The 13,433-nt window shown below is 42.8% G+C and overlaps 1 protein-coding gene across 1 annotated transcript in view; it reads left to right on the top strand.

The window, feature by feature from the left end:
• Positions 1-1,019: 1,019 nt before the first annotated feature.
• Positions 1,020-13,433, top strand: part of POU1F1 (POU class 1 homeobox 1) — a gene marked incomplete at its 5' end in the record, with an annotated part of 165,451 nt that continues 153,037 nt past the window's right edge. Inside the window, 2 exons of the mRNA XM_080654667.1 lie at positions 1,020-1,045; positions 1,205-1,338. Of these exons, the coding sequence (XP_080510793.1) occupies positions 1,020-1,045; positions 1,205-1,338 (160 nt within the window). The remainder of the gene's footprint in view (positions 1,046-1,204; positions 1,339-13,433) is intronic.

The following is a 13,433-nucleotide window of genomic DNA, read 5'->3' as shown; positions in this document are numbered from 1 at the left end:
GGGAGGAGATGGGGACGCCTTTCTTGGCCCTAACTTCATGGCCAGTTGCCATGGGGAATTCTCAGTGGACCATTCCCCGCACCACACCCCTGGACTGTCTATTTAAAAGTCTTCAGACCCTAGAATTCGCGCAGGACTTCTGGCCTCAGTAAAATGGCATTACGGTTTCCAAATCCTAACTGACCTTGACAGTCCTGCCGCAGGCAGGGCAAGTGGTCTGAGAGCCTGCATATCCAGGCTTTTTTACACTCAAGGACACATCCTTCTCTCTGGAACAGCTGCTCTCCCGCACAGATTTTCCTTCTTCACTCTAAGCCCCTAGAGGATCTCAAATTATCCTCCTCCTTCTCCACCTTTGATCTCGCTGACCATCCCCTGGCCCCCCAGCCTATGGCTCCTCTGTCTCAGCAGCCTGAGAGCCCGCCACCCTACCCGTGGATCCCACTGCCACCATTCCATCTCACACCCATTCTGGAGCAGGTTTCCACTCGCTTCCTGCCCCCACTCCAGCACTAGCCTTAAAGTGCCCCCTTCGGGAGATTGCTGGCTCCAAATCTGGCTTCATGTTCAGGGCCATGCACATACCCTCCACTGGCAGGCCCCTGCCCTTCCAGTCAGAGCTGATGCTGTCCCTGACAGAGACCCACTGTAAATCTATCAGGAAGGGCAGGCAGGTCGCAGGTCTTGAGACCACATGGTTCTCCCTGCTAGAAGGACTGAAAAACTCAGCCCACAAAGCAGTTAATTATGAAAAATTAGCAGAGGTCACCCAGGAAAAACATGAAAATCTGGCAATCTTCCTCTCTCGCCTTACACAGGCCATGAGAAAATACTCCAATCTCGACCCTACAAACCCAGAGGGGACAAACACCTCAAACAGACCTTTTAAACATGACCTTTAAGGTCTTTAATAATAGAGACAAGGATACCCAAATCTGAAAACAAAGACAAGGTCAAGGCAAGGCTAAAACCCAGACAAAGGCCTTCCAGCTCCTAGCCACTGCTCTCATGAACCCCAAATGAAGTGCTGGTCCTCCAACCAAGGGTAAGTCAGGGGCTAAGCCTCCTCCGGGCCCATGCTTCAAATGCAACAAGAGAGGACACTGGACCGAGTCCTTCCCAAACCTGAGACCACCACCTGGGCCCTGCCCAAGGTGCGGAAGGGAAGACCACTGGAAATCAGACTGTAGTCTGGCCCCTTCAGGTCGGACCTCGGCAAGGCCTCCCTCTGGATCTGGTTTGGAGCTCCCAGACCTCCTGGGACTGGCCACCGAAGACTGAAGCTGCCCAGGCCCCAACAAGGCCCCACAGACTTACATCACCAGGGCAGAGCCTCAGGTAATGATTATGGTGGCAGGTAAGCCGATCTCCTTTTTAATTAACACTGGGTCCACTGCCCTCTCTGAATTTGCTGGGACCCTTGTCCCCTCCTCAGAAAATACCACCCCTAGATACCATCACAACCTTCTTTTTTGCCAGCCCTCATCGTCTCTCTGACCCACTGAGCAAGGACAATAGGTTAGATACAGATGTAAAAAGTCACCAGGGCAAAAAGCTCCAGATTCAGTGAGCTTGTTGAACAGGAAGTATCTGGAGAACATCCAGAAATATATGTCCATCAGTCAGTTTTATACAAAAATATGAAATTCAGATATCAGACTAATGTTAGGTATATAGATGTGGATGTTACTACATATAGTCTTGATTAAAAATGTGACAGTAAATAAGATCACACAGAAGATTGATAAAAGTAGACTAAAAAGCAAACAAAAACTCACTGAACATAAATTAGGGTCATGGGCATCAATAATATCTAATGGGAGAGTAAAGAAAGAATTTCACAAAGGAAACCAAGAATAAAAGATCAAAGAGGTTGGGAGAAGAACCAGGAAAATGTCATATCAAAGCAGAAAAAGGAGTAATTTTCTAGAAGTAAGAAAAGATCAATACTGCACAATGTATGGATGAGATCACTGTAGGACTGACCCAAGGGATTTTTTATGAAGACTGAAAACTGTCCAGTGCATATGAAGATATGAAAGTTAATCATGACCGTTGCCAGAAGAGTTTCAATAAAATGATTGGAGAGTGTTGAGAATGAATTGGATGGGAAGAAAATGAATAATGTTTGCTAAGACATGACCAAGACCATTGGCTAAGATACGGAAGAGTGCAAGGATAGATTGTCCCATTAAATAATACAAATTTGATAGGAGACTTTGCTTGAGTCCATAAACTCAAGTTTGTAATGTTCACTTCCATTTTCTTTTATGAACTATATATTTTCACATTAATAATTTAACTACTGTCAAGTTTTTATGAATTTGACTATGAAATTATTTATATAACACTCTTTTAAAATTATCTATTATGTACTCTCTATTAGAATCAGCTCATTCATAATAATATAAGTGATGCAATGCGTAACTTTGGAATAGTAACTTAAATATTTGACTGTCTACTTTTATTTTAGCACATTAACTGTCCAAGAATGACACAATTTCCACAAAGATGTTTATTGTACTATACTAGAGGCCCGATGCATGAAATTTGTGCATTTGGGGGGGTGTCCCTCAGCCTGGCCCGTGACCTCTCGCAGTCTGGGAGCCCTGGGGGGATGTCTGACTGATGGCTTATGGGTCTAAGCCAGGGGTGGGCAAACTTTTTGACTCGAGGGCCACAATGGGTTCTTAAACTGGACCGGAGGGCCAGAACAAAAGCATGGATGGAGTGTTTGTGTGAACTAATATAAATTCAAAGTAAAGGAGCAAAGGGGAGAGCAAGAGAACCCTCCACTCTTTCGGCTCTGCGGGCCGGATAGAACAGCAGAACGGGCTGGATCCAGCCGCGGGCTGTGGTTTGCCCACAGCTGGCCTAAGCCATCAGTCAGGCATCCTTAGCATTGCCACGGAGGCGGGAGAGGCTCCAACCACTGCCGCTGTGCTTGCCAGCGGTGAGCCTGGCTTCTGGTTGAGTGGCACTCCCCCTGTGGGAGTGCACTGACCACCAGGAGGCAGCTCCTGCATTGAGTGTCTGCCCCCTGGTGGTCATCATGCATCATAGTGACTGCTCATTCCACCATTCGGTCATTTGCATATTAACCTTTTATTATGTAGGATAGGCTGTAGATGAGGCCCCCTAGAACCATAAGAAATGCAAAAAATTCACTGTTAACTCATTCTCGAATTGCCCCCACTTAAAATCAAATTGCCTCAACCCCCCCCCTATGGGGCATGTGCTGCACCCTGGGAACCAGTGGGCTTGACACTTTTCCTCTCTGAGCTTAATTTCTGAATACATACGCATATACCATGGGAATTGTAATCTCTTCTCCGCCTACCTCACTGCGTTGTCATGAGGAGGTTCTGAGCTAATAAACCTAGAAATGTTTCATCACATAAGTGATGTCTAAACAGGAAGGGATTGTTATTTTTAAGCCCACAGGTACCCTCGCAGGTAGCAGGTGCTGATTAGGGGAGGAGGGCATGATTGTTTCCTGGGACTGTAGCTATGGAAGCTTTGCAGAGGGTTCCACAGGCCTCAGAGGGGCGGGCTCTGGCCAGCAGCCCTGTAGCGGTGGTCATCCCTGAAGGCGCTGGCGGCGGGGGGGGGGGGGGGGGGGGGAGGGGGAAGGGAGTTAGGGGGTCATTAGGGGGGCAGCGAGGCCGAAGGGGGAGTAACTGTCAAACCTTCCCGCTTGGCGCCATTCTTTAAATCCTGCGTGGCTGTTTCACAGCTGTACCTGCTCAGGGTGGGGCTCCAATCTCCTGGAGTGGGGTGGGGGCCAGGCCAAGGCGGAGCCAGGTGGGCTAGGAGGGCAGGTTCAGTGCACTTCCTCTGTGGAGATGGCACTGCTGCTATGGGGGGGAAGGGCTTGACCCTGGGGGGGCCGCTCAGGCCTGCCTTCACCCAGGTCTGGAGTTGTAGGGAGGAGAGGCATGCCTGGCTCCAGCGGAGGGGGCCCGGCAGTGGCGAACCGTGGGCCCTGGGTCCCTCAGGGGCGCTAATGGGTGGTCGCAGGTGTGCTATTGTTGTGGGCACCCCTGGCAGGGGTGGTGGGGGAAGAGATGGGTAGTCAGAGGTGTGGGCTGCAGCTACCCCCGAGGTTGAGTCTTCTCCCTGTCTGGTCAGCCTCCCTGTCCCCCTGGGGGTGCAGGGGCTGGGGCAGGGTGTGGGTGCAGGGGGATTGGAAGAGCTCCCCATGGCTGGCTGCTTCCTCTCCCTTCTTTGCAGTCGGGGCTCCTGTCAGGCAGTCTCCTCAGACCCCTGGGAACTTGGCTCCGGCTGCCCGCCCCCTGCCGTGAGCGTTTAAATTTGCAAGTTGGTCATTATGGGGACACCATCACGGACAAATTAGAATATTACCTCTTTATATATATAGATATGCACAAATGTGGAAGATTAAGAATATAGCAATTAACTTATGGTTTGTATTTTCAAATTTGCTGTTATTAGAAATTTGCAAACCATATTATAAAAGCATATTTTAAGTTAATATAGAAGTAAATAAAAACATCATTAGTTACATAAATTCCAAAGTAAACAATAAAATAGTTCATAATATTGCCTCGCTAATTTTGGAATGCAAACAGACAAGAGATAAACTGCACAGAAGACAGTTTAAAAACTACATAGAAAGCTTGCCCTTGTTCAGGTAACATTTACAAAAGCAGATAGAAAATTTATAAGAGGAGACCAGAAGTTGTTTTTAGAGATTTGGTAAATAAGATTTGAAGAAGTTAACATTGTTGAGTTGCTTTTCTATGTTTTTCTTATTTTTTTAGTTGCATATGGCAAGCACATTTCCAACCTATATTTTCTGGCCATAATTTGTGAATTTAACCAAACTGCCCACAGTTTCCCTGGGTTCTTCATGTTATAAAAAAGAGCCAAGTTGTCTGGCTGGCATGGTTAAGTGTTGACCTATGGACCAAGAGGTCACGATTCGATTCCTGGTGGGTTGTGGGCTCGCAGCCAATCAAAGATTCTTTCTTCGCCGAAACCGGTTTGGCTCAGTGGATAGAGCGTCCGCCTGCGGACTGAAAGGTCCCAGGTTTGATTCCGGTCAAGGGCACGTACCTTGGTTGCGGGCACATCCCCAGTAGGAGGTGTGCAGGAGGCAGCTGATCGATGTTTCTCTCTCATCGATGTTTCTAGCTCTCTAACCCTCTCCTCTCGCTTCCTCTCTGTAAAAAATTAAAAAAAAAAAAAAAGATTCTTTCTTCATCATTGATGTTTCTATCTCTCTCTCCCTTTCCCATCCTCTCTGAAATCAATAAAAACATATTTTAAAAAAAGAACCAAATCTTTTAATTTTTACTTGCTCATATTTTATTTGAGATTATAAATGTTATTTTACAAGAATACCTCACAGTCTTAAAAATGCAGCTATGGTGTGATAGCCATTTTGAAAGTTCTCCAGTATCTGGTTCTCCTGCTCTTCTGTGCACAGAAAAGAAAGCTCTTCTCAGTCCCCTAGCAGATGAACAAAGCCTTCTGACTAATTCTGGACTGGAAAATGAGTGCAGATCTGATGTTTGTCACTTCTTGGTTGAGGCAGTGAAGAATCATTAACAGTTTTCCAGTCTCTTTTCCTGTGGTGGTAGAGACAAGTTATTGACATAATAAATCCAAAAGGTAGAAGCAACCTGATTCATTGCAATGCCACGTGGGACTGCTGTCCTGAAGTTGTTCATAACTCTAGCCAGCTTAGGGTGAACAAGAAATAAACAGTAGAGGTGTTGAGCCACTTAGATTTGGAGCTTGTCACTGCAGTGCAGCCTACCCTCTCCTGACCATATGGCATTCAGAAAGTGTTTGCTTTATTTCAGTGTAGAGCAAAACCTGCCACCTAATTGCCTTTTTCCTTAGGTGAGTGTCTGTCAATTAGAGTTGACAAAAATGGTGAGGAGGAGAAAAATCAGTGGGTGGAGCCAAATGAGATTTAGTAAAATTCCAATGCCATGTAATGGACTACAAATATCCATCGCATTTTTTACAGTCATAGTAAACTTAAATATATTTTTCCTCCTTGCCCTCTTCAACTCAGTGAAGAAATAACTTGCCATCATTGTTAGAGGAAATTCCTTACCCAGGCCTAACGAGGCAGCTGCCTGGCATTTCAGCTCTCTCATTGTTTTTATTTTTTTGTTCACATTGTCAAAAAATAGTATAAAACACTACTTTCCTTTCTACTTGCAAATTTTTACTCTGTGTTTTTTTGGTGTACTTGAAGATATGTATTGTTACCACAGCTTTCCTCTTCCTACATCTTGCCCTGAATGTTGCATATAGGTATCTACCAAGTATTCCAATTCTCATTATATTCCTTCAGTTGCTTGTAATTGCAGAATGAATCAAGGAAAAGTATAACCTTTGTGCATTGAATAATTCTACTACCCATGGCTTAAAAACTAAACACATTTCCCTGGAGAGTCATAATAATCTCAGACTGTAGAGTTTATTTTCTAGGTTGTCTTGAGATATACTGTGCATATGCATGTATGTATGCACACATGCAAGTGCTTCTATATACAGTAAGTCCTGGGTCTGACAGTGATTGAAAATACCTACAAATTTTCTGTAAGGATTTAGGGGATCCAACAATCTAGAATTCTATGACATTAAAGGGTGAAATATTATTTTGTAAAGGTACTGACAGGTACTAACAAAATGAGATGAGAAATGTATCTACAAAGAAAAAAGAAGTCTGACAATCCTGTCATAATATGGTCTTTTCCCCCTTGGAGAGTTTTGAGTAGTGAGACAAATGCCAATACTGGATGGTTAGATAGAGGATATATTCTCTAATAGAATGATTCCTTAGGATACTTAATTTTACCTATTTTTTAAATTATTACTAACCAAATTGTAATTTCAGTTCCAAAAGAGTATACTTGGGCATATTGGCATCATCTCTGTGTTAACTCAGGTAGCAAAACATTTTTTACTATTCCAAGAATTTTTAGCATTATATTTTTGGCTCTCCCTAAAGGAGTGCAGCCCAGCAATCTGTTTGCTCTTCCAGTACTGCTACTTTTCCTTGAGTCTATTATTGCAGATCTTATTAGTAGGTGCTTGGAATGTTGTCTGCATGCTGGTGACCATGAGCATGCTTAGATCTTGATATGCTATTTATCATGTCCCCATTTCTACATAGGCAGTTTTGCCTAATGGATTGGGCCCCACCTGCTGTTCACCATTTTGTATTTACTGTTCACCCATTAGTAGATATTATGGCAAACATTTCTTCACTCAGGGAGAGAGTTGTAGATGTGCCAAGCCCTATCACGGTCTCCTTGTTTTATGAAGCATGTTAGGACCAGATGGCATTCTAAATAGAGATTTTAAAACAGCTTTTCAGCATGTTGTGTTTCAAGGTGTATTTTCCTTTCTTCTGGTGAATAGGTGATTTTAGGTGGAGGGCATTTGTGAATCCCATACTCTTTATTTTCTTCTTTCTCTAGACTCCTGAGACATTTTAACAAGGGAAAAGAAATGGAATGTGTGTATACTCCAAACTTTAAAGTATAATGGGTCAAAAATAGTTATGTTCAAAATGCTTTTATAAAATATAATCTCTTTTTACTTTTATAGCAACTCTTACGATATGGTGGAAAAATTGTCTCTATTTAAAATTCTCAGGAAATTGAGAATCAGAAAGATTAAATTTCTTGATTTCTATCACAAAGGAAGCCCATGACAGAGCCAATGTTCACTATTTAATTTATTAATGGCTACTATATCAAGACCCAAATCAGCACTACTTGCCCAGAAAAGATAGAGCAAAGAGGGAAAATATGTTAATCCATTTTTTTTTCTGTTCAGTTCAATCTCATTTTTTTTTTTCTGAACCAAAACAAAGATGCATGTAAGAATTTATAATTTGATGAGGAGCAATAATGAATGACATGGACATCAGTTCCCAAAACTTGACAAAGATCAGGAAAGGAAGAATACATGAAAAAAAGTTCTGCCACAACTATCTATAGCTTGTACTAAATATTCAACTGGAAATTCATTTACCCAATTATTTTCTTGAATTGGTTGGTTCTATTTTCAAATAAAGTATAAATATTACTTAATTATTAAATCATTTGATCAAGATCTAATTGATGCACTTGGTAGATATTGACCTTTTGTTTGGTAGATATTATTTCCCTCTCCTAGCCTATTTTATGCTGCCAATTTTATTTTTGATCTTTATATAAGGAACTTATATTTCTTCTCATGACCACAGATAATTAAAAGGCTTATCCAGTACCTATAAGGCCTATAAATCCTCTTTCTGCTTTCATTGGATTTGATTTAATTAAGAGATTAAAACTATTTCTTATTCCAATTTACTGTCAGGGAGAAAAATATCTATAATCAAAACTCTAAATAAATTAAAAAATTACAATGATATATTTTCGCAATTTTAGCCTTAATTAACTAGAATGTAGTAAAATGTCAAAAAAAGGGTAATAATTATACAATAGATATTTAAAATTGCATTGGAATATTCATAAAAAATACCTAAAAAGATGATTTTAAGAATAAATGAAAATAAAACATAAAGAGAAAATAAACAAATGAGACCACTTCTAGAAAAGTTTTAGGAATATTTTATATGCCTTTCATTCATATATCTTATATTGTCATCATATACTGTTTAACATAAAATGATACATGGCTTAAAATGTTCCAATTCAAGTAATATGTAAAAAGTTTCTTAAAGTAAAATGAGAAAACACTATCTAAAAAGAGTTTTGTATTTTTTAAATTTAAAATAGAGGAGTTATTTTGAAGGGTCTAAATTAAGCCATATCCAGAAAAAGTTATCTAAAATATAGGTTTGCCTTCATCATTTCTCCATCTTTAAAGTTTATATTTTTCTCCTTCATTTTAAAAGCTTTCCGAACTACAAAATCAGAACTGCTAATTCCCTCAGATCCCCATTAGGTGTCACACTACCAAGAATAAGACAGGTTAACCAGCAGTGAGTGGCTCTATTCTTCAATCCTATATTTCCTTTTCATGAAAAATTAACATTTTTGTTATCACCTTTTTGTTGTTAAATCAGAAAGCTACATTTTAAATCCATGGATAAAGGACATACCTGGTGTTAAAATTTAATAATATGTACTTTCATGGGGCAAAATCTTATCTAACACTCATTAATTTGTAATAGTACAGTTGCAACAAGGTTGTAAAGTACAGTATTTTGCCACTTACTCTTTACCCTCAAATGACATTTTTTTTGTTCCCATATATTTTTCCATAATAATCATAAATAAGGGTTATCCTACAATGACTGGGGGGCCAAAAGAGAGAACTGCAATCCCTTCTACAATGGATTGATGTAATTTACTTAAGACAAATACATAATTTTGGTTTTCGTGCAATGGATTCATACCCTTAATTAACAAAAGTTTATTGTGGTCTTGCAGCATTCTAGTCATTGTGGAGCTCACAGTAGAGGAAGTTTAATAATAATAACAAAGGAATCCCCACAATTTATTTATCTTATATTTTACTAGAGGCCTGGTGCACAAAATTCGTGCACGGGTGGGGTCCCTCTGCCTGGCTGGCAACTGGGGCTGATCAGGGCCATCTTGCCCAGCCCTGATTTGGGCCGATCAGGGCCAATTGTGGCTGGTGGCCAGGGAAGAACCACGGGAGGGACCACGGGAGGGCTCCAGGTTGTGTCTGACCCCGTCTCGCCCAGTCCCAATTGGCCGGACCCCAGCAACAAGCTAACCTACCTGTTGGAGCATCTGCCCCTGGTGGTCAATGCACCTCATAGCGACTGGTCGGTCGACTGCTTGGTCAGACACTTAGCATATTAGGCTTTTATATATATATATATAGATTGTAACTCATGGCACAGAATGCTCAGCACACACCTTTGCTCCAGCTCCTGGTCTTGGAGACCTCATGTCCTTCCAAGGCTCTGCTTACCCTCTTCAGCTGCCACACAAAGTAAATTGCATCATGCGCATGGAAACTCTTTGCAGGCTCCATGGGTGTGTCTTTACTTCACTGCAGTTCTGATTACCCCAACATAAGGAGAGACACCCTCATTACAGGTAACACCATCGTGGTAAGACCCCTGCTCAGGCTACTGCAGCGGTTTTAAATAGGCCATGGGTCACCCTAGATGGTTTGGCTCAGTGGATAGAGCCAAGCCACAGCCTGTGGACTGAAGGGTCCTGGGTTCAATTCCAGTCAAGGGAACATTCCTGGGTTGTGGGCTCAATCCCCAGTAGGGGGTGTGCGGGAGGCAGCAGATAGATTCTTTCTCATCATTGATGTTTCTATCTTTCTCTCCCTCTGCCTTCCTCTCTGAAATCAATAAAAAATATATTAACAAAAATAAAAATAAATAGGCCATGAATCAAAAGTCGCTGCTCTCCATCCATCCAGTCCCCTCACACCCTCTTTTGTCTTTGCCCCCCCCCCCCCACACACACACACACACACTCTGCTGGGGTCTGTAAAATGGGGTTAGGATTTCTATTTCAACCAAGGGCAATGCTTCTGCAGGGCCCTCCTTCCCCACCTATCTCTATCCCAAGTCCTGTGGGGTCACTCCCTCCCTCCCCTCCATCTAACTTGGTGGGCCCTGCTCTGCCCCCTCCTCCTGAGACCTCCTGTCTGCAGTCTCTTCCCCCGCTTTCTCCTCTGGGGGCAGAGCTCCCCAAAGGCTGTGTGGGGTGGGGTGCGGCTCTGGGGGGGGAGCAAGGAGGGCCAGGGCTGTGTGGTGGGGGAGGGGAAGGGAGGAACCCAAGCAGGGCCTCGGGGGAGAGCCAGGGTGAAGGGTCACAGGGAGAAGGAGGGAGGGACGTGGAGCCTGTCCCATGGGAGAGGCACTGGGCTCCTCGGCTGCCCCCACCCAGCAGCTTTTCTAGGGCCCTGTACAGCTGTCAAACTCCGCCCCTGCTGCCTCCTGCTTCTTTTCAAGTTTTTGGCTCAGTTTCTCTGACTCAGGCCCACCCTCCTCTCTTCTGTGTCCCCGGGAGCCAGAGGCCAACCCCTTGGCCTCAGGCAGTCTCACCTGGCCTGTCCCCCCATAATGGTGCTACCCACTCTACTGGAGTAGTTAGTGAAACTTAACAAATAAAAAGAAGCAGCTCTGACTATTATAAATTGCGCACTGAGAATGCCACAGGCTGCAGAGGCTGCGCAGTTCACTGCTCTTGGATCACGTGTAGCAGCCTCCCGATACCCTGTCCCTCCTGGCTCCTGCCCCCGCCTCCCTCCCCCCGGGCTCGGGCTAAACCCAGGGAGCTTCCTCAGGGCTCTGACCTCACACCTCACTTTCCAGTCCAGCTCACCAGTGTCCGCAGCAAGCTAATCTATTGGTTGGAGCATCTGCCCCCTTGGTGGTCAGTGTGCGTCATAGCGACTGGTCGAGTGGTCGAACTCCTAGCGGAACTCCAGTTGAGGGGACAATTTGCATATTAGGTTTTTATTATATAGGATAGATTAGAAGTATACTTGTTAGGTATCAGCAAATTCATGTATTTCTAGTCTGGCAGGTGGTCTTCCATGCGGCATTTGAAATTTGTGGTTCTGCCAGCCCCCATTTCTTTGGGGTCCTCTGCATGTAGCCAGGCAGGTAGGAAAAATGGAACATAGAAACCTGCATTAGCTATGTATGTCCTACCTTGAAGGTGATGGACATTATTTCTGTCCTTATTCATTTGTCAAAATAACTGCATGCCAAGGATGCTGGGAAATGAGAAAACAACTCCCAGTGACAAGTTACCTTAGAAAAAGAGCAAACCATCAACACACATCAATATAGTGGCAAAGGTTGGAATAGATTATTTAAAGCATATTGAAAATAAATTATGGTATAATTCTATCAAAATATTAATGGGGTAATCTTGAGATGTGAAAATTATGTATCCTCCAAAATTGTTAATGTTTTCTTCTTCCCTATTCCTCATCAGAATATGTATTTATAAAGATTTTTAGGGTTCTAAGCAATAAAAATCATCTGAAACTAGCTTCAAAACAAGAAGGATTTATGTTGAGAATTTAGGAGTGTGTCTCCAATTCCAGAGCAGAAACATAGCATGTAGAAAGGGCACTAAGGCTGGGTTCAGATAAACTCTGATTGCTTTAATGATCCCTTGTCTCTAATGCTTTTAGTACATCTTCATCATCTTGTCATTCTGAAGACCACCTCTCAACCTCGCAGTCCACAGACTGTTGGCTGCTTATTCTGTAGTTCTCAGGTTTGTACTCCCTCCATTCTGGAGCACCAGCTAAATTAGGCTCTCATAATTTCAATTCGGAATTCTAGAAGAAAGCATCTGATTGGTCCCACTTCAATTATCTTTTACCCTTAAACTAATCCATTGTAGGAAGACATAATATAAATCTAAGCTGAGTTATTTTTATCTAAAATGTACCTGGGTGATCTCCGCCTTATAGGATAAAGCTCAAGTAAGCAATTAAATAGCTTGCAACTATCAGATATAAAAGCTAAATCAATGTGTTTGAATTAGAGTATACACAGACAAGAGAGGGAAAAGATGAAAATGAGATAAGTGGGTGTGAAGTGATTGTAGAGACTTGGCATGCCACACTAAGCGAAGTCACTGATGGCCTGATCAGAATGATGATTTGGGAAGATCATCCTGAAGGCACTGCAGAAAGTTGATTTGGAATGGGAAAATATTGTGAAATTCCTCTCAGTGGTTGGCCTGGTTGCAGGTGTTGAGGGAGAACTGTGACTATTTCAAACGTAATAATCAGAATATGACAACTGAATGCAGTTTTTCCTTTATGTATACTGTATACCTTTTAGTCAAAAGTTAAAGAACAGTTTTTAGTAATTTTTATTTTATTTTATTTTATTATTTATTTATTATTGTTTGAAGTATTACAAATAGTAGTACATATGTCTCCTTTTTTTTTCCCCATTGACCTCCCCCCGGCTTCCCCTTCCCCCCAGTACATGCCTTTACCTCTGCCCTCCCCCCCCACCAGTGTCTTGTATCCATTGGTTATGCTTATATGCATGCATACAAGTCCTTCGGTTGATCTCTTACAGCGCCCACTCCCCAATCTCCCCTGCCTTCCCGCTGTAGTTTGACAGTCTGTTCAATGCTTCTTTGCCTCTGTATCTATTTTTTCCCCCATTTCTTTCCTTTAAAAAATCTTGCCTCTGCAGACTAGAAATAAACATATAATAACAAAAAATGTTTGAGTCCCAATTTCAATGTCCAACAGTTCTGAGTCCCTGTTTCAATGTCAAACAGTTCCTTATGTGTACATGTCAGCAATGATATCTGGATGGTGGGCACATGGTGGCAAAGCAGGTCCGACCCTCTCTGGTTTGGTCCTAGGCAACCTGCTGCGACGCACAGCTGCTGACTGCTAGCGTGGCAAGGCGTCGTCAGCGTCTTCTATCTCTGGACTGTTTCTCCTCTTGTCTT

Source organism: Plecotus auritus (genome assembly GCF_963455305.1).
Source record: "Plecotus auritus genome assembly, chromosome: 2".
NCBI lineage: Eukaryota > Metazoa > Chordata > Mammalia > Chiroptera > Vespertilionidae > Plecotus > Plecotus auritus.
This window is presented reverse-complemented; position numbering and strand designations above follow the sequence as displayed.